The 21,946-nt window shown below is 39.7% G+C and overlaps 4 protein-coding genes across 4 annotated transcripts in view; 2 read left to right on the top strand and 2 right to left on the bottom strand.

Moving 5' to 3' along the window:
* obscnb (obscurin, cytoskeletal calmodulin and titin-interacting RhoGEF b) overlaps positions 1 to 2,388 on the top strand; it is a 58,032-nt gene extending 55,644 nt beyond the window's left edge. Inside the window, 1 exon segment of the mRNA XM_029453514.1 lies at positions 751 to 2,388. Within this exon segment, the coding sequence (XP_029309374.1) occupies positions 751 to 1,846 (1,096 nt within the window). The 3' untranslated portion in view covers positions 1,847 to 2,388.
* A 2,908-nt stretch (positions 2,389 to 5,296) lies between these two features.
* On the bottom strand, positions 5,297 to 10,703 carry guk1a (guanylate kinase 1a). Its single transcript, XM_029453502.1, has 7 exons — positions 10,546 to 10,703; positions 7,802 to 7,915; positions 7,503 to 7,544; positions 7,160 to 7,398; positions 6,912 to 6,996; positions 6,742 to 6,827; positions 5,297 to 6,310 (listed from the first exon to the last, which is right to left on the bottom strand). The coding sequence occupies exons 1-7, from the start codon at positions 10,577 to 10,579 to the stop codon at positions 6,272 to 6,274; spliced, it is 639 nt and encodes a 212-aa protein (XP_029309362.1). The 5' UTR covers positions 10,580 to 10,703; the 3' UTR covers positions 5,297 to 6,271.
* A 108-nt stretch (positions 10,704 to 10,811) lies between these two features.
* c17h1orf35 (chromosome 17 C1orf35 homolog) lies at positions 10,812 to 15,021 on the top strand. Its single transcript, XM_029453501.1, has 8 exons — positions 10,812 to 11,320; positions 12,305 to 12,455; positions 12,542 to 12,587; positions 12,706 to 12,788; positions 13,210 to 13,282; positions 13,510 to 13,589; positions 13,686 to 13,808; positions 14,476 to 15,021. Exons 1-8 carry the CDS (start codon positions 11,224 to 11,226, stop codon positions 14,729 to 14,731), a joined length of 909 nt encoding a protein of 302 aa, XP_029309361.1. The 5' UTR covers positions 10,812 to 11,223; the 3' UTR covers positions 14,732 to 15,021.
* A 1,823-nt stretch (positions 15,022 to 16,844) lies between these two features.
* Positions 16,845 to 20,506, bottom strand: arf1 (ADP-ribosylation factor 1). The gene is made up of 5 exons (XM_029453547.1): positions 20,381 to 20,506; positions 18,960 to 19,146; positions 18,731 to 18,841; positions 18,454 to 18,578; positions 16,845 to 18,328 (listed from the first exon to the last, which is right to left on the bottom strand). Exons 2-5 carry the CDS (start codon positions 19,102 to 19,104, stop codon positions 18,170 to 18,172), a joined length of 540 nt encoding a protein of 179 aa, XP_029309407.1. The 5' UTR covers positions 19,105 to 19,146; positions 20,381 to 20,506; the 3' UTR covers positions 16,845 to 18,169.
* Between the last annotated feature and the right edge of the window lie 1,440 nt (positions 20,507 to 21,946).

Raw genomic sequence — 21,946 nt, 5'->3', positions numbered from 1 at the left:
CAGCGTAGTTGAATCTTCTATGTTACTTTAGCAACACAATATGCAGTCTTATCAGGCTTCTGCCGGCATGTGGGAAGTGCTTAGTGCTCAGACTTTCTTTTCTAGTTTTGCTGAGTCAGCCTTTCCTATTTAGTTACATTCAGTGTCACTTGAGCTGCAGGCTTATGTATCTTCTAGACTTTATTTAAAAGTCTACTTCTACTTGTATACAAAGCTTTCAACGGCCTACATCACAGGTTCCCTGGCGTAATGTTCCTTCACGAGCCCTTCGATCCTCTACTGCTGCTTTCCTAGAAACCCCACCAAAAAGACAATTGGGAGTTGCAGCCTTTTTTTCCAAATTGTGGAGCAGCCTATCAAAAGATATTAGAGAGGCACGCTCTGTTGAAATGTTTAGACGGTAATTAAAACATATCTCATTCATTAGGCCTTTTTCTAGCACCACTTCTTACCATGAGCGTGTCTCACATGGAGTCCTGAATGCTGTTCCTAAATGACCTTTTATGCCTTTAAATGTCTTTATTATTACTTTTAAATGGCTTGCTTTCTCTGCAACACTGAGCACTTGTGTTTCCTGTTTTTAAATGTAAAGAGCTGCATGTCTTGTGGGAAAGTTCTTTTTATTATTATTATTATTATTATTATAAGCACACCAGCTTCAGTCATCGGGGTGAAAACTGCATGCTGCCTGGAATCTCTTTGTCTTTAGCTCTAAACATGTCTTGAGTTGTCTGTTTCTCTTTACTCCAGTGAGGAGACTATAACCACCGTGGTGAAGAACCCACGTATGAGGAGGCACAAGTCCCCCGGTTTGACTGTTGCTGGAGCCTACCGCTCGGAGACCTCCACCCCGGAGCCCCCCACAGCCAGGCTGAGGAGGATGCCCACTCCAAGAAAGACCACTATCCCAACCCTCTATGTTTCTCAACCCGAGGGTGCTGAAGCAAGAGCCATGGAGAGCAGGCCCACGTGGGTGGAGGTTGAGGAGGTCATCGAGTATAAGGTCAATAAATCTCCCAGGCTGCCCCGGAGGAGAGGCATCTCTCCGGCATTGTCTGACCGCGCAGCCGCTCCCTCCAGATCCAAAAGGTCTCCTCCGGAAAACCCAAACACTAACAATTGCAACAACAAGCTGGTGGAGCAGGCTCAGCTGCAGGGAGACGTCAGCAGCTCGCCGCTCTCCTGGGAAGAAGAGGAGGGTAACGTTTCCTCTGATTCTGTCACTGGAGAGCCACATGAACTCTCTTCTGTCCTCACTCCAGCTGCAGAGGACAGTGACGACCTGGATGATGAACAAACTGTCATCTTTGAACCCGATGATGAAGATGATGACTCACTCGGGGATCAGGAGCCTAAGATTCTGACACAAGGAGGCCGTGTTCTGACCCTAGAAGACTTGGAGGATTACGTGCCAGAAGAAGGCGAGACCTACGGCTCCTCCAGCGCCCCCGCTGCGGAAAAGCCCTGTGAGATCTCTGTGCTCCAGAGGGAGATCGGCGGGTCCACAGTGGGACAGCCGGTGCTCCTCAACGTGGGGCGGCCCGTCGTGGTCCCGAGGCAGAGGAGCGGCTTCTTCGGCCGCTTCAGGGAGCATCTCTCCAGCAGCCTTTTCACATCTGCTGCCCCCCAAGCCAGCGGAGCCCGGTCCAGGACGGAAAGGCACGTCCCCATCCAAGTGAGCCACGCAAAGATGGAAGTGAAGCCTTCATACTGCTCAGAGGTGCAGAGAGTCGAGTGCGGGCAGCAGAGCTTTAAAACCAAAGTGTCAACTCAGACCTATGGCTACACATCAGTGGGCAACCCTGTCACTCTTCAAATTAGTGATAACCTTTATCAGAACCAGTAGTAGCAAACTATTTCAAACCCTCTTAGTCTTAAATGGGGACATTTCTACTCACATGATGAATACGACATATCCTAACCTGAAGTATATTTACTGCATTTGACAAACCATTCCATTTTGAAGCTGCCCATCAGGAAATCATCCTCTTGGGTCTTTTTCTTGACAAATGGTTAGAGTCAGATGGTCTCTTTAGACGACGCGAGTTGGAAAATGTTTTAGTCCCAAACTGCTTTGTTACAATGTGTTGTAATATACATGGTGGACAGACAAAAAGGAAATTAAAGTTTGACATTTTACTGACATTTGACATTTCATCATCTGCTGTTGATCAGGTTTCACTCACACACACCTTCATGCGGGGGCGGATTATGAGACAATGGGCACAGACATACAAAAGGCCCCAACACCTCTCCTACGTAGGAGCAAGACACACAGACTTTATAGTTGTTTCACCTCTTTCTATTTCTTTCTGTTGTTGTTTTGTGTCTGTTTGTAATTGTTTTAGTCTGTTTTAGTTTGTTTTGTCTGTGGTTGTTTTGCCCCTTTTTGTAGTCATGTTGTGTCTCTTTGTAGTCATGTTGTGTCTCTGTGGTCTTTATGTGGTTGTGAGTCTGTTTGTTGTCTGTTTGTTTCTCTTTGTAGTCTTTTTCCCTTTCTTTGTGGTCATTTTGAGTCTCTTCCTGGTTGGTACGTTTCTCTTTGATTGACATTCTGTAGGTGAAGTCCAGATGGGCCCCTGACACTTTGGCCGCTGGGCCTGTGCCCTATATGCTCTTACAGTAATACATCCATGCCTTTGTGAAATCATGAACCTTGACATTAACCCTAGTTATGACTCCTGCTATATTCACAAACACATAGTTATATTTAGGTATATATATTTTTTCGGTTTTACTTTTGTACCTTTCAAGAAATGTTGCCTTTTGCACTGCCTTAGATTCCTGGAGCAGCAAATGATGGAGTTAATAACTACTAGTGAGGTCATGTCTTTCTAATTCTAGTTCAGTATTGTTCATTTAAATATGCAAAACTGATGATGTACTATTAAAATAGCACTTTGGTAACCGTTTTGGTCCATGGGCTGTTTAATCAGAGATGTGCCGTCAAATTATAGTCAATGTGGCAAAGTGACACATAAGTTCTACTGCGGTTGTTTGTGGAGCAACTTCTACAAATATTGCATTTATACAAGGTGAACCTGTTTCACATCAGATCTCTGAGTTTGACTGCACTTGTGTCATTTACTATCGTGAAACAGATGTTTCTGTCATTATTGAAGGTTACACTCAGCTTTTCTGACATTTTTATGTCACAGGGACTTTCATATGTAAGTGATAGATGTTTAGACGAGTGACTGCATGTATTTGCTTTTCCAAAGCACATGAGTTTAACCAGATCTGTAATGTTGTATTTGATTGCGAGAAAATGTTTGTGCAAAGTACTTGAGCTCACAGAATTTACTACCTTGTCAATATAAAAAGTGGCTAGAATACAGTAACTTAAAGATGTGTGGCGTTTGCATTGTTTTTAAAGGTCTTTTAGTCAGTTACAAGGATCATGTTATATATTCATATTAAAGCACTAACAGAGTGTAATGCTTGTACTGTACATGTGTAGTTTTTGGAAACATGTTTGAGTATTCAGTGATAATAAATAGATGTACTGCAAATAATGGCTAGTTTCTTTCACAATTCTTATTTATAGCACACCTACTGAAAAAGGAGTGATACTGCTGGATGATTAATAATATTAGCAAGCATAATATTATAAGAGTTAAAATGCTAAATCGTTCAATATAATAAATAACAAATAAATACCAAAATAATTCTGATTATTAAGGGAAAAAAACACCAAATTACAGATGGGTCATCAGGGTGTTCACAGGTTTTCTAAGAAGTATTAAAAGTTGAAAAATTAAATACAAGATGAATAAGTTAAGAAACAATTTAAGGCCCTTAAAAAGTATTAAGAATTCTTAAACACCATTTTCTGAGGTTTTTTATTTTAATGATTTTTTGTCTACTATACTATGCAATGCTTATGACATACCACATTATGACAGATTTATGGCAAATTTATGACAGTACACTATGACATTTAAAAAAAAATGTATAACAAACTATACTATGACATTTCTTTTGACATTGTTATGACATACTATACATAACATTAGTAGGACATACACAATGTGATAGTATAGTATGATATAAAAAACGTCTTAATATAATGTATTAGGCCTGCATTATAAAATGTCATAGAAGTTTTATTTTATTTTAATTTTGTACTATATCATGATTTTTTTATGGAACACTATACCTTGACATATTTCTACTATGCCATTTTATGTCATTTTTATGTCATTTTTATTTTTAATGGCATACTATACTATTATATTTCATAAAACATTTTCATGACTACCATCATCGAGTACATCCTCACCTCCTTCATCACTATCTGGTACGCTGCAGCCACCGCCAAGGAATAAGCGAATGAATCGCTCCGCTGAGAAGCGTAATCTGCCATCCTGGACAAACTTGGAAGACACACTCCCCTTGCAGGAGGCTGTCCATCAGGACCAACACCTCACGCCACACAAACACTTTCTTCCCGACTGCAACCGTCCTCATCAACAATGCTCTTATCCCCTCCCATAGACACTACATGTTACATTAACGTCTTCACAGATGTCTCTATGCGTTACATTAACGCACGTCTTTGGGACTATGTCTCTGTACATTGCGTACTCTTTTTATACTTCGTACTGTGAGCCTTTGCACAATCCCTGAACAATGACAATATTGTGTATCCTATAGCGCTCATATTGAAACAGAATTTACAAATAGTTTCACAATTCACCATGAAATTAAGAAATAAATCTCAAATGTTGATAAAAAAAAAAAAGATTCACTCATTTTATATAATTTTTTATTTAGTTTATAAATGTTGCTTTGATTGACATTTTTTTTTATAAACCTTTGTAGTTGGAAAAAACTATTGATCATTGAAATGAGAAAACATCCTAAATAAACAGGGTTTCACTACAAAGTTACATTTCTATCCACTTTCTATCTGAGCTAACCAGGTGTATGCCTGGTCTAAAGTATGTGTGAGGTGTCACATCCTCCCTTTAAAAATACCAGTGTACGTGCGCAATTGACATATGCATGGATTTTGTATGTAAACATTGTTTATATATCTAATCCATGGTCTTTATCACGCATTTATGTGCACATGCTATGATGGGTAATTGTTAAGAGGGAGCTCCTGCAGGACATATCACAAACTAAGACCGTTGTGCTGACTTAGTGTATGGTAAATGAGAGTTAAAAACGTGTTACTGATGTAACTGTATAGAGCTTTAAATGTATTGAAAGGGTCTGGATTTAACTTCAGGATTCCTGCATATACCCAATTCATAAATATTCTTTCAGTAAACAAGTAAAAGGAGCGTTGTGTGCTTGAACATGTCATTTAATTTTCCTTCAAATTTTAAAAACCCATCCTTACAGTTAGGAATAAAAACAGTCCAATTAATGTAGTTTCACTGTACAGGTGATAGTTACACAATATAAAAGTTCACAAATGTACAATTGTAAAATAAAAAGTTAAATTGCTGTTAGACACCGCAAAATAAAATAAAAAGCTATATTCTAAGTAAGATTAGATGTAGTATTTTTTATTTGTTCCAAGCAACAATTTCCACCTCTATAATGGGATTTAATCCTACTAGAGCACAACAATATTCATGGTTAACCAGCAAAGCAAACTATAATGGAGTTATATGGAAATTCACACATCATTGGTCAAAGAAAAGCATTTATATTAGCAGTTGTATTATTTTTAAAGTAAAGTTAACCCGCATGAACTCCTGAAAGTAAACAGCCGCCATGATTTTTTCTCTCTCCAGAACTTGTAAAGCTGAAGTTTCCTTCGTGAACTAAACGAGTGCAGATATCTGTCTCTGACTGGTGGCACAAAATAAAAAAAAGAGTAGCATAACTGCCAAGATCAATGACTTTTCCACACCCTTGAAAGACCAGTTTATGGCATGAGTCATTAGAACCAGATTGGTGAGAGGGCGAAGCTGCACGCAGTATAGACCCAGTCCAAGAGGGCGTTTTACATACCATGCCGGTAACTTATCAAGTAAGCATTATTGGAGTATCTTTCTTCAAGTGAAAATAAACATGTGGAAAGTGCTTCCTGTCAGTAAAAGAACAACAACAACACATTTTACAGCATGATACCATTTGGTAAGAACTAACTCTCTATATAACCAACACCATAAAACATATATTTGTGTATCCGCTAAGGGATGTTTGTCTGAGCTGAACAAACCATCTGAGGGAATGTTCACAACTGGAATGGAGGTCTGAGGTGAGGAGTGGCTGGACGGGACTAAAAAAGGTGTCGGGATGCTTCCGTCTCCTACGACGACATGTTGACATTCTTGACCATATTGATTTCCTAGAGAAGGAAAAACATGATGAAGTGATGTTGATCCAGAAATACAGACACATCTACAACAATGAACTAAGACATTTAAACAGATCGATAAACACAACGTTTACTCCATTCGTTACACTTTTGGAAAGGCTCTCGCAGTAGAGTGGACAACCTGTACTGCGTAGTCACGGTTGCTAAGCTATGATTGGACAATCGCCGTTTGTGGGAGGAGGCAATTCAACTTTCCATTTACAAGACTAAGATGTGTCTCACAATAAAACCCACTATAATCCATTTTACAGTGCTGACTGAATGTATAGTGAGAATTATTATACCTCTATTGGACTCAAAGTATCCCACAATGCATCGAGAAAAGTATTGTCCCATTCTAAGAGACATTAGATGTAGTGTTTTTATTTGCTATTGATTCAAGGACTGCGACAGTAACTCACCTCAAGCAGAGCATGTTTTAAATGCACATAGGCTTCCTCCAAATTATCATTGATAACCAGGACATCAAACGTACCAGGTGCTTTACCTAGAAGGAGATATAATAATCTTTAGAGTCATGTTTTAAACCTTTATTTGGTTACATCTTTGCAAACAAACAATAAATACTTACTAAACTCCATTTCCACCTGTGCTGCATTTAAACGCTTTTGGAGGCTTTCCTCTGTCTCCGTCTTTCTGTTTCTTAAACGATTTTCCTGAAACGATACAGAAAGCATTCAGAAATATTCACAGAGCATTTAAAACCTGTATGACGAAGAAACTGTGGTACAAAGCAAGCTCAGGGTCAGAACCAGGAACTCCTCTCTGCCAGGACAATAGGAACCTCCATCAATGAAATGCACGTGCTGCTGTGCTCACCAGGACGGCCATGGATGGCGGTTGGATGGAGATGTAGATGGGATTGAGGTCCGTCCTTTTTTTGATGTTTATCACACCCTGCATGTCAATGTCGAGTATACAGATGAGGTTCTGGGCCTGGACGGCTTGCACGGCAGCTTTACTCGTCCCGTACATGTTCCCCGAAAACACTGCGCTCTCAATGAAATCGCCGTCGTCAATTCCTTTCTGCATCACCTCCCGTGTGACGTAATGGTAATCTGAAACATTTAGAATACAGATGACGAAAGCGACAACATTACTAACTCGCACAGATGTGATTCACTGTGACAGCGGTCATGAGAGGAGGAGAAACATGTTGCACCTTTGCCATTCTCTTCTCCGGGTCGAGGATTTCTTGTTGTATCTGAGGGTTAAGAAGAAATGTATGTCAAAGCATGGACTTTATTTTTAATCTTTAGTATTCAGTTTATTATCACTTAAGACAAAGAAAAGCAGCAAATCCTCAAATATGAGAAGCTGGAGAAAAAGAAACTTGCATGACACTAAACGTTATGTTAAACAAAACATTAAACAAATGTTTACATCTACATCTCCTAGATTGACTATATGATCATTAATAAGGAGGTTGGTAAGAGCTCTGGCATAGAGCGGCACACTTACGGGAGACGCTGAAGCCAAAGACACTGTTGAATTCTTTCATGAGCTTCTTCAGCAGAGTGCTCTTCCCGGCCCCAGACGGGCCGCTGAACACCACAGGTCTGGGTCCAGCCATAGCTAAAAGGAGCGGTGGAGAAGAGAGTTCAGTAAAGGAAACAAGTGGGTGAGGACTGGAGGGATGACACACACACACACTGGATTATTATGGTACGAGTCATTTAAAGGACCAAACATGTTTGTGCTTTAAAAAGATTTAACCACAGAAACAGGAGGGATAATGTGCTCAGACCAGCCTCGCTCCGTCTGCTGGGATAAACGCGATAAAATGATAAGCCAGCGGTTCTTAAAGGCGGATTTAATTAGGTGGCCAAAACATCTCCCAAGAGCAAAGGCAATTGACGGGTAGGCAAGCTGTGAGGTTACCATGGTGCAGGAAAGATTACTCGCTAATTGGAGAGCCCTCCTCCACTTGAGATGGCACAAACAGAAGAGCTAAGACATACAAGATCCTAAGAGCAAAAACTGCTTTTAACAAAAGGACATGGGCTCACATTCAAGTAGATGTTGGCTTAAAAGTCAACTCCCTATAACCAAATTCTGCAGCCATGAATTCACTGACAAAGCTATAATCATAACACTTATTATACATCTTTGGAAAATAGCTTCTTCAACATCTTGCGATATATTCTACACAACTTTGAATTCTTTAAAGAATAAAGCAATGTCCAAAGCCTCCTTACCTTCTTATCTTTTCTTATTCTTATCAACACACCCGGAGTTCAAACAAATGGTGACTTCAAGTGAAGATGATCGTGTACAAGGAGATCGAGCAAAAATGCAGGAGGGAGGAGGGAAAAAGAGAGGGCGGGGCCACGTTTATGCACTAGACATTTGGTTATGTAAGGATTATGAGGCTTCTTGTTTCTAAGCAAACCAGATGGTGGTTGTGTGTGCAGGTGCAAATGACAAGACCCATTCTCCAGAGCCTCTTGAATGCGTCCCGTAAGAAGCAACATGGCTAATTATAAGTGCAAGAGCTCTTTTTTCCCCCGAAGCCAGTGAGGAAGCCTCAACATTGTAGGAGTCCTGTCCTGAAACAGGTTTCACCCCAACCCTAACCCAACACAGGATTTTCAAAAGTTATCCGTGAATCAATTCTGGAAATTAGCATCAGCTTCGTGTTATGATATGGAAACAATTAGAGCTGCAACTAAATATTACTTTCATTTTTTATTCTTTCTTGAATATTGTTTAAGCCTATAAAAAGAGCCTGAGCAGATATCTTCATTTTATTTTATTTGTCCAACTAAAAACAGTTCCAAAACCTAAAGATATTAATTTTACAGTGATGTGTAACATAAAAAAGCAGCTAATCTTTAAGTTTGAGAAGCTGCAGCCAGAGAATGTTTACATTGGAGACCATTTTTAATTGATAAATGACTCATTTATAATACTTTGACATTTTACAGACAAAAGCAATTTAAAAAAGGGTAACATTTTATTAAACTACTGTATATACAAAGCCTCTAAAAACTTCCAACGCTGCGTGACAGGAAATGAGAGACATGCGAGTTTACAATCAGTCCTGACTTATTGGAAGCAACACTGTGCTTCACTTTAACCATCTGAACCCCATGGGATTTAGATTTGCCTGAAGCTAAATTTAAATCATGTGAAAGCCATCAGGTCTCAGTAGTCAGATACAGTCTGCTGAAACAATAACTTGATTAATCAATTAACACATTTATCCGTTTCTTTCAAGCAAAAAATGCTAAAGATTCCATGGTTCCAGCTTCTCAAATGTGATAATTGACAGCCCGTCTTTGCCTTGTGTTGTTTTATATGATATTATGTTTAATATAGTATAATATTTGTATTTGGTTTGAACTGTTTGTTGGACAAAACAAAAAATATGGAATATGTTACCGCAGGCTCTGGGAAGTTGACAGACTCACCAGTAATGAAAACAATAATTTGTTGCAGCCCTAGAAAAGTACAACATACAGTATGTAATGTCACAACAGCATTGTTAGTTTAGTTTACCCAGACACAGAGGAGATCATGTGGGCACATGTTCAACCAATTATCCTTCCTTTTCAGTCTAATCCAACTATAGTAACATACAGAAACTGCATAGTACTTTCCATGTTCCATGCACTTTGACTCACTGCTACAAAAGGAATAAAATGTTACATGCAAAGCAATTTTTTTTTTTTTTTAAAGGTAGTAAATGCAAACTAGAGAAGCATTCACTGAAGACAAAGTGTGGGATAGCGTTGTGCATTTATACTATGGGTAGGGGTTTGGATAACTTTACAAACCTATGCAAACTAATTGAACTTAAAAGTAGTGGCTGAGTTAAAGATGCAGGAGTGATTGGGGGCTTTAAAATGTTCAACTTCAAGACAATATGGTGTTTAATATGGTTTTACACCATGTACACTTCCACATAATGAGCGTGTGCACATTTGATCAGTGGGCAATACTGAGCACTTTGAAATAGGTTTCACGTTTGTACAATGGTTGGGATTATCAAACGATGGGACTAATTAAACGATGATTAAACTACAGTTAAAGTTGCATCAGCTAAACTTAACCCTGACCAAGTGAACACACAACAACCATCTTCTTCCCCTGCTGCAGCAACGCCGCAGAAACAATCCTCTCACACTGAAGTGTATGAATGGCAGTATTAGCTACAAGGGTAATGGAAATACAAACATAGAGATGGATATCCTCCTTCCTACCTGACATTAGCCTAGAAAAATATCTCATGTACATCTGGAATTATGTTAGTCCGTTTTGTATCAGTCTCCGAATGATTTTCTCCCTCATCTGCTGGCAGTCTTTGCTGTGAGAGCCATTAATGAAAAAAGTGCTGCCTACGTCATCGACACGGGCAGAAACGTCGGCGTGTTACGTTCGCGAGCGTCGGGAATACGCAGGACAACACACAGCAACATGGAGTGTTATTATCATTAAGAGAATAGACGATACAAATGCAGCAAATATTAAACATGTTTATGTAACTCTCTTGTAACTGCAGTTTCTACCTCAACGGGAAGAAGCACACGCGCACTTTTATTACTGTAGCTTTTGTGTTTGGGCGCAAAGTAATGTTACAAATATATATATATATGTAGCATAGCCTAGCTTCAGTTGAACATTGTTTTATCCAACTATAACTCTTGCACTCTGCAGATCTTACAGGATATAACGGTTACCGGATCCGTTTCAATGTGCAAAGTAAACTATACCACCAGGAAACACGTTGTTCCGATCAACATATGGACGTAAACTCACCGCTAAACTACCCGGATGAGTGAACGTTGAAGGCCTCACGTGCGCTAACGTAGCTAGTCAGCTGGTTGAGCTAACGGCACACACCGATTCTTCTCTAAAGTCTTAAAAGTTACCGACTAAAAATGTTTGGATCCTCAAGATCTGGAGGGGTCCGAGGAGGCCAGGACCAGTTCAACTGGGATGATGTGAAAGGCGATAAACACAGAGAAAATTATCTCGGTAAGTCTTAAAAACTAAGCTATCGGCGCTAACTAGAGCCAACATTGATATTAGCTTTTTTTTGCTAACTTGCAACCAACAGAGAAAGTCTTTTAAAATGTCAGTTAAACTACACAGCATGGCGTCAGTACTGCACAAACTGCTTCTCCATACCTTTTGTTGTGGAGTCTCTCATTACACAATGTCTGGCTGCTCGATATTAGTCCTGTTTTCCACTCTCAACAGCAGCAGGTGCTAGTTTTCATTGCTCCCTCTCTCTGAGCACACACACACACACACACACACACACACGCGTATCCCACACCGCTGGCAACATGTCAGCATGCCAAACAAGAACTACGTAGCCCCCACCACCTCTGTGCCATAAAATGATGAAATGCACATTTCTTTATTTATAATTTATTTGACCATGAAAGGCCTTAAAGGGATTAATAACAACTTTACAAGAGTGTCCTTTCTAAAACATGCAGCAGCACATTAAACAAAGTTTCAGACAACATCTGGGGGCAGCTCGATGGGTGTACAACCTGATGTATCTATATACACAACTTGCTAAGCAAATGTCATTTCTGGGACATAAACCTGCGTAAACACATGATATGGGTACATTAAAAGGCTTATTGCTTCCGCATAAGATTTCAGATCAACAGGTGATTCTGGGGAGAGTATGCAACTAAAAAAAAAGTGAAATATCATAGCCAGAGTTTTTCTTAATTCATTTGTTGCATTAAAGGGGAAAATTTGCCCCAAAATAGAATTGTGTTTGTGCCTTCGAGAGAGTTTGGATATTCAGTCTATAAACACCAAGATCACTATAGCGCTACAATGCATAGTCAATTAGTCAACCTACAAACAATTGATTGGCAAATGTTTTGACAATCGATTTGAGGAACTAATAAAAAAAAAAAAATGAAAAACTGAGGGGTACAATACAGCAGAAATAGTCTTTCCCAACCACTCTGAATTCTTCTATCTTGTTTCCAGGGAACTCTTTGATGGCACCTGTAGGACGATGGCAAAAAGGCAAAGATCTGTCATGGTACTCAAGAGACAAAAAAAGCGGCGCAGCTTTGTCCAAAGAGGAAGAAATTGCTGCTGTCAAGGCTGCAGAGCACGAGGCACTGATGGCTGCCCTGTACGTATAACTTCCTATAATTGTAATAGTTGACAAACGCAAATGTAGGTCAACAAATATAATCAATTTATATTTTCTCCATCTAGAGGGCACAAGAATATGAAGAGGCAACCAACTGGCCTGACCAAAGAGGTATGTCACCTTGTTTGGTACTGCTTTCACTCAAAAGCTTGTGAATATTTTTAAAGAACTTGCCTTCAATAAAATGAAAATGGTTGTATGATTTGAATTTTCCCAACTTTGATACCAGGACTTTGCAGATGTTTGCCGGAGGGAAGAGGTTGATGGTGAAGAGAGAGATGTGGATCGTGTCTCAGGCTTGGGAAGTTCCAGGTAATTAGTTTTTCTTAAGAACATTGTAAACTTTGGGATATAACAACCTATATTACAAAGCAACCACAAAACATGCGTTCATTTCCACATGAGAATATGTGGAAATCAACATGTAAAAGGCCCCTTCATGGAAAGTGTTCTCTCCTACATAATGTCAGAAGGAAGAACATCCGTCACGTTTTAGGGTTTCAGTTTATTAAGGTCCTGGTTTTGAACATTTGTACGGTTAGCTTGTTTGTTTTCGAGCAAACAACATATTGGTAGGACAAACGATTCTTCCTTTCACTATGTTCTATTTTCGTTCTGGTAAAACTCATTACATTGTTCCTCTTGACATTCAAGTGTGTGCAAGAGCGGCTTTCATCTTAATTGCACTGTGATTGTAAAGTGTTCTTCAATAAACAAGTGTTTCCATCTACAGCGCAGGGTCAAGGAAAATGGTGCTCTCCCAAAAGGAAAAGGAGGCAGCTAAACTAGGCTTGCCTGTTTTTACGGTAAGTTCTTCTCACTGACAAAGGTCACTGAACATTTTAAGACTCAGTAAGATACAGATGTTTATAATGTAAGTGCAAAGCAGTTCGATGGATGGAAACGCAGTCCTTTTGAATATCTTTTGCGAGTAGTGAAGAAGAACTTTAATAGTTGAGAGTTTAAGGAGAGAGAGAATATTTCATTGGATCTACAACTTGATGCAGAGATTTAAGAAATGCTTTCTTTACAGCACTGCAAAACAGAAGGTCGTCCAGAAACCTCAACAACAAAGACATCTCAGAGTGTAGAAAAAGAGGATGTGGAACAACGGTGAGCATGCATTATATTAGTTGGCACCTTTTTATATAACTTACTGAAAACCTATATATTTCAAAACACAAAATGTGACCCCGTTTGGCTCCGTAGGCACGAGAGCAAAAAGAAAAAGAAAGAGAAAAAGAGCAAAAAGGAGAAAAAGAAAAAGGAAAAAAAGAAGAAAAGGCAAAGAAGAGACTCGTCTTCGTCGGAGTCAGATGATGACAAAAAGAGGTCGGTTCATTTCTCCATACAGATCTGTTGGGTATTAGCCGTCACCTGTAGCCTGAGTGTGGACACGATAACAAACTCTACAAAGTGTGGCTTGAAACATGTTTCTATTATCGTGTATTTGGAAGAACTTTCTCTATTTCCAAACTTTTAATGAGGAACAATGTGTTTTATTTTGTTAAGTTTTACAGCACATTTTACTGTGTCCTGTATAGCAGCCAAATATGCAAACGTAGACTTGCTATGAAACAAAAGCTTTCGTCTGCCAGCACTAGAGGGCACTAAGGCACTGTCCTGCACACATCATCTTGACGCTTTACCTTTTACATTTGGGGTGCATGTCTCACAAGACATTCATCCTGTAAATCAGGTATGGAGGACGAGGTGGTACATACCAGATTGATTAATGTAATTTATGTGCTGGTGAGAGAGGAATTGTAACATAACATTAACATAAATTGTAACATTAACACATGATGGTAAGAGTAGAGAATTAATGATCCAAGTTTATAATACATGATGGCTAGTTATATTCACATACAGCTGTCATTGGGTGTTTTCTGTAGATTCCACTATAAAGCCCATCTCTTCCCCCCCCCCCCCCAGGCTCACATTTTACCCGGTTCACTACAAACCAATCATTGATTGTTTGTTTCCTTTTACTCTTCAGGCACAGAAAGGACCACCATCATCATAATCCATCATACCACAGTCAGAGTGGAGCCATACCCCATGACAGCCATTCAAGGGGGGGAGCAAAGGCCGAGCGACAGCCCTCCTACCCCCATCATCGACAGCAGCGGCATGACACAGACTCCTCTGATGGGGGGTCTCCTGTCCCCCGTAACCCTGTCAGCCACAAGAAGGCCCCTGCTGGTGTCACACAAAGCCACAGGCGGCGCCACGACACAGACTCGGACGACTAATGTCCCCCCCCCCCCCCCAATCCAAAGATGCAGAACGCGGACAGAATGCTCTACAGCAGCTTGACTGTCCCTGAAGACCTCATTTACCCTGAGCAGCCAAACGGACTGTGGATGGAGACAGGTCCATGTGTCTTACTCACAGGCTTTGACCTCGTGTTTTAACTTCTTCACCCAATCAGTTGGTCATCGTGGGACACTGGTGTGTTCTGGGTTGTATTTGACAACAATTTTTTATTTTCTTTCTTTTTTAACCCATTTTATGTGATTAAACCACCAAATATTACATTTTCTATAGGTTGTGATTTTTCTTTTCATCTCATTAATGCAAAATACAATGCAAGATAAAGACGATCTTGTACCATGTCTGGCCCTGGTAGCTGTAACTGCTTTGGAAATCTTAGAGATTGAATTGAGAACATTGTGGCTGCAAACAGAACAATATATATATTCCATCTTTTCTTGTGTGCCGTAAGGTTTTTTCCTGAAAATCACTTTCCTGACATGTGTTTACGACAGCTTAAGTAAAAGATGTAAATAACGGATACAGATTCAATTATCATTCATGATAGACATTTCTATTTTTAGGGATCATACATCTGACAGCTTTTTCTGCATAGCTGAAACTTTTGAAGGTTGTGGCATCAGCACATTAATGTTTGTATCATTAACATTAGCGTTACAGAGAAAATATTTAGGCTTTTTAAATGTACATTACAGCCTCTTGCAAATGTAAACCTACATTTGAAAAGAGTCAAACAAGTGTGTTTCTTTCACTGTTTTTACTTGATGCTCCTTGACGCCTCTTTCGTCCTTGCACGTCACCCATCCCACTGTGCCTCTTGCACTACTCAGCAGCTCCGGGCCTTTTCTTTTCTCAATCATGCTAGCGCTCCTTAATCCCTCACCGTTCTAGGTTCAGCTCCCTGACTGGCGCGATACCATTGGAATGCTCTCCACTGGTCATAATAGAGTGTAGTGTTTGCATTTGCCTTGAATTGGTCTGAAAGAGGGTATTCTGCTGACTGGCACCTGGGGGGGTGCACTAAAAAAGAGCAAGGCATTCATAAAGAAGAGTGCAAAAAACCAGGCTGGTCCTTTTATATGGCAGAGTACCGTTAGACTGCCACACACAAACCAAGCTGACGGAGCAGCAGGAGAGGAGGCCACACAAAGCAGCCCGACTCCAACTCCCTCCCCTTCCACCACCACCATACTTTCCTGCCATGTTTTATAGGCTTGGCTGCATTAACCATAGCAGCCTAATCAACCTGCAAGAATGCTGTCCTAGATTGCCACCCCTACACAATGTGCTCTCCACATTACTGCTTTAACCCAAACATTGGGTGGTTTACATCACCCTAGGGCATCACATTTCTCCCAGGGTCAAAGGGTGACGGCCCCATCAGGTTGCTATGACTCCAGATTCTTGGATTTGTTGTTAAACTTTTAGTATTACTGTTCTGTTAGGACTGAAACTAAATTTGTTTTATTTACCAATTTTTTAAGATTAACTGTCAATAAAATGTCACATAATTCTGAAAGCTGCGCATCAAAAGTTACTTCTTCAAATGTAATTCCTTTTTTCAAAATGTCATTAACATAAAAGTAGCACACACACACACTGACAATAGGCCTTAATCACAGAAGACATTTTGACTTGGCACAGGTGTAAATAATTAAATTAATAATTTCTGAATTCCATTTAGCTGCTTTGATTCCAGGTTCCTGGTATTGTGCATGCTTGCTCACTTAGAGCGGCGCCATCATTAGTCTCATTAGTAACACCTGTGCTTTTCCTACTATGACAGGTCAAAAATGTCTGCTGTGAGACCTATTGAGAAGCTGGAGACAGAATATTTGGCAACTTCCAAACAAAACACCAGAAGGTCGTGAGTTTAATACCAGGCTGCCACCATTGTACCCCTGAGCAAGAAACTTAACCCCGAGTTGCTCCAGGGGGACTTGTCCCTGTACTTAGTTCACTGCAAGTCGCTCTAGATAAGAGCGTCTGCTAAATGACCTGTAATGTAGTTTAATGAGAAAAGCTACATTACGCACCTTAACATTCAGCTGTTTTATTGCATAGTGTGAGAATGAAAATCAGATGCAGAAACCTGTTTTATCACTTTAATTACAGTGCTTTTTTCCTCACAAAACAAAAGATTTACATAAAAAACAGAAACTTAAGTAAGAGATTAACATAGTTTTCAAATATTTAGGCAGTTATAAATCAAAAAAAAAAAGTTTGATGCACCCTCAAGACAAAGTAACACCCACACCTTTTTAGAAAAGAAGCTTGAAAATAAAAGGCAACATGTGTCTTGGACAAGAAGGCATATGTATGGCTTCCGGTTTATCCCAAGCACAATGTGCTGCAAAGAAAAGAAATACTGGCACTACGTTAAACATGTAGCTGAAACTGATTTTGTATTGCCATCAAAACGCCATTTCCCGGATTTGATAACTCTGGAAAAAAAAGGCATGACTTGCTAGAGCCTTTAGTGAAGACAGTAGGGCCATTGTGTGCAACTCCTTTAGTTATAATTACCTATCACACTGCACACGAGTTACAGTATAGGGCTGTTGAAATAAGTACTCAGTAGGGTAATAGATCCTGTGCAGCCTAATGATGTAAACACCCAGTGAATATGCATGTCCCGTAAGACCAACAGACCACATCATGCAGTTTTGCTGACAAGTATATTGCAAAGGCAGCACATGATAAACCTGAGACTCAGAAATACAAAAACCCAATGCTGACTCAACAGACTGCCTTTTAAACAACCATGAAGCAGGTAGATGTGAGACCGCTGCCGCATTTCTCAATTCAAGCCAACATACTGTATAACAAAGGCTGGTAAGTGTTCACAGACAGGAGTTATCAACTTGGACAAAGTGATGTCCGCACAGAGTACAAATAGTAAATGCCAGTGTTTACTAAATGGTCATTTGGGGGCTGGTGCATGTAGTTACTGTTTGACGTAACCACAGTAGCTGCAAGTAGTGCATCAGTGTTTAATTCAGTTTTTTAAAAATTAAAAGCCCCTCATGGATCCCTCACTACAGTACATGTGACCACCATAACAAGTCATCAGATTGCATTGAGGTCCCGGGCCAACGTGCTGGTAAATTCTTATTCCTCGCCTCCCTTTTTCTTATTCAATGCACACACGGCTGCCCAACAGCCAGAAAGAGAAATAACCACGGTAGGATTTGTAAGAGTGCAATAAGCTGCCCCATTACCAAATATATTTACAGTTACATAAAATAAAATAATAAAACCTGACAGCTTTACAAGAATAGATGTCCCCAACCTGAGGTGAGGGCAGCTTCCAGTACTTTTTTTGGAGAGGGTAACTCAGTTTTGCAACACCTTAAGAGTAGAGAGAAAGGTCAGAGATTGGGTGGAGTAGATTAGTTGTGGATAGCAGATCATTATTAATGGTTCTTGAGCTGACTAGACAACCAATCCAGTCCTTCGTAGAGGCCATCCCCAGAGGTGGCACAGGTCGCCTGGATGTACCAGTTTCTGTTGCGTAGGCTGTGAAGACCCAACTTGTCTGTGAGTTCTGCTGCATTCATAGCATTTGGAAGGTCCTACAAACAATAAACAGTGAGAAAACATTAGAAGCCAACCCTGTGAATACAACAGGAAAAACTTCCAGGAAACTGGTTATGATATACACCTGCTTATATCAAAGATTTTTGCAAGTATAACTTACTTGTTTGTTGGCAAACACTAATAGCACGGCATCACGCAGCTCGTCCTCTGTCAACATTCTCGTGAGCTCTTCTTGAGCCTCCTGACTTCGCTCTCTGTCGTTGCTGTCCACAACAAAGATGAGACCTTGAACAAGAGCAAATGGGGAACAAATTAATGTTTGTGTGTGTTTGTATCTATTAAATACAAAGAGGTGGAAATTGAGTGAGGAACTATTACAAAAGTGACTGATTTAAAGTGAACAGATGTCATTAAGGTTTTGACATAACTAAACGTACCCTGTGTGTTCTGGAAGTAATGACGCCACAGCGGTCGAATTTTGTCTTGACCACCGACATCCCATACTGTGAAACTGATGTTCTTGTACTCTACGGTCTCTACATTAAAACCTGAATGGAAAACACACAACAAATAATCACATTAAAAACAAACATGGAAGTTCTCATTTAAGAGTAATACAGGCACACAACACATGTTAACATCACTATTTTACAATGTCTGACTTGCCTATTGTGGGAATAGTAGTCACAATCTCTCCAAGTTTCAGCTTGTACAAAATAGTTGTCTTTCCAGCAGCATCCAGACCCACCATGAGTATCCTCATCTCTTTCTTCCCGAAAAAAGAAAAGAGGTTTGTAAACATATTCCCCATGGTGACTGGCGATGGGAACCTACTTTGGCAAAAAAAAACAACCTGAAGAAAAAAACAGAACAATTGTTGAAATTAGGGCAGCATGAAAGACTATAGTTAATCAAACAGGAATGGCAGAGAGCATAAACGATTAGTCAATTAATCAATTAGTTGTTGGATTTTTTTTAATTTTTAACTACAACAATTTTGATATTTGTTTATGTAATTATCTCAAGCAAATTGCCAAACATTAGTTCCAGCTTCACAAATACGAGGAGTCAGTTCTTATATTTGTCTTGTGTGATTTAAATCAAATCTCTCAGGGTTGGTGGTTGACCAAAACAAGCGTTTTGAAGACATCATCTTGGCTTGGCCATTTTATAGACCAAATAATTAATGATGGGCAGATGAGTCGTAATTGTAATCATGAAAGGCCTGGATCCACAGAGGTTAAAGTAAGCAAATGCTCGCAGTCCCACATGCTGCATATTTTTTTCTCCCGACATTCAAACTGCAGTTAATATATCCTACTGAAGATAAGATTAACATCTGCCGTCATCGGGAATTCAATATCTCCTTGCTCAATTGGGGCTGTTTTCAACATTTATTTTTTTGCGTTTAACAAAAAAATGGGTCCCAGATATCCGAACCATATAATATTTCAGAAGAATCACGAAAATAAATGTGATTATGACATAATCAGGCTGTAACGTAACGGAGTGCTGAGATCACAAATGGGGGTAGCCCTTAGTAGCAACTAGCCATGATCCTGTACCAGTAAATGTGTTTTCTTCACGATTTAGACTATGCTAGGAACCCAGTATTTCTGCAAATGAAGACCCAAGGCGGCTAAGTGGAGTACTTTGAACTGTAACGTTAGCTTGCCGGGATGTAATGCTAAAAGTTGCCCAACCGACCTACGTAAACAAACAACGTTATCTAGCTACGGTCCGATGCTAATACTCGTCCGACTAGTTTATTGACTACTATTCAGCATGCTACGATTCTTGTTTCATTTTTGTCATTCCAACTTAATACAGAAGATATGTGGACAAGAACATAAGAACAAAACAGGGGAAAGTCAGATTAGTTTATTAAGATAAGTTAGCTAGCAAAATCGGTAAGTTAGCTCTTAGCAACTAGTCACATTTTTCCTCTCGGCGTCCTGAATCATTTATTGTAACCACGGTCACAAAGACGATTTAGCTCAAAAAACGCATGGCTTTTGGTATGATTAACGTTACATTCTGCGAAAACAGCAATACATTGGCTTCATTAAAGTCTCTCACACACTTACACAGTTGATATGTTTCCTTCCTTCTTCAAGGCGTTTCCTTCCTCAGGAAAATGGCGACACTTTGACACGTCAGAGGTTCCGTTCCAGCAAGACTTCCGTGATCATCGGGCCACGAGACGTCGCCCCTTGTGGCGGAGGGTAGCATTACACGCTCTGCTGATATTGTTTGTTTGTGTGTTTTATTCAACAACTTGTACATGTCACACATTTTGACAATAAGAAACACAGCAAAATCTATACATTCAAACTAGCTAGGGGGGGTAAACTGATATTGTTTAATGACATTGTTTAATATCAGTTTAAGATAAGAAAGACTTGTCATCCATCTACAATGGAGGATTTAAGAATCTAATGATGATTTAGTTTATTGTGCATAAGGTGGCTTTCCTGCTGTATACAGGGCATCAATTGTACTCTGTTGTTTACATGTTATTTTGTCTGCTGTACAATGTATGGGGCTAATTGTCAAATCAAGTCAAGTTTGTTTATTGAGCACATTTAAAAACAACAAACATTGACCAAAGTACTTTACAAAAGACATAAAAAATATTTTATGTACATATTAAATGAGTAAAGCATAGAATATCTTGATACAATTATATTTGAAGATCCAATTATTAGTGGCAAACTATTCCACAATTTAAGGCCAACAACTGAAAATGCTCGGTCACTTTGGTTTTTAACTTGCGTGAGAGAAGGGAGAGCAGTGATTGGTCATCAGATCTAGAGATGTAACCAGGTGCCAGTGCTTTTAAATCAAGTCAAATAATCTTAAAATCTATTTTGTACTTCACTGCTGGGTTTTACTTTAATCCCAAAAAATAAATACTTCATTAATACATAGAATACAAATGTTTATTCATATACAATTGGAATCTAAAGGCCCTGTCACACATATCCGTATGACAGAAACGTATGCCGGCGCATACGAAATATCGGCAATAGGTTGATATAAATTAAGGGTAAATTGATCGTTTGAAGGACGCAGACGACACGCCGACCACGCCAGACATACGACCCTGTCACACAGTTCCATGTATGGCAGAAACATGCCGCCGTATATGAAAAGTAGCTCAAAATGTGTCAGAGTCCAAATACGTCCAACTTTTCCACAGCGGTGTTGTAGCTGACGTATACATAACGTAATACATAACAAATTATTATACGCATGTCAAACATTGATAGCGTATCACTTACTTATTTAAAACTGTATCAGAGCCTCTGGCCAACGGAGCTGGAAAAGTGCCATCCTGGTTCACGTCATGCTGATGCTGGAGAACGGCTAACATGCTGAACGCTAGCTGTACTGTAGAAACACGTTTAATAAGTTACTCCGTCGTCAGGCATCATCTTAACATAGGGTAGGAATAGGGTATCCACTCGTTATCAATACATTGGCTGTAGGGTTCACCGTCAGCCGACGTACCCTATATCTAACGTTCCTCTAACGTAGTCACGTAGGTATTTACGTACTATATTTACGTAGGTAAGTATTCACGTACGTATTCCGTATTCACGTATGTCTAACGTAACTTATGTGTAACGTCTGCATATCTTATGAAGCAC

This window comes from Cottoperca gobio, chromosome 17 (genome assembly GCF_900634415.1).
Source record: "Cottoperca gobio chromosome 17, fCotGob3.1, whole genome shotgun sequence".
Taxonomy (NCBI): Eukaryota; Metazoa; Chordata; class Actinopteri; order Perciformes; family Bovichtidae; genus Cottoperca; species Cottoperca gobio.
This window is presented reverse-complemented; position numbering and strand designations above follow the sequence as displayed.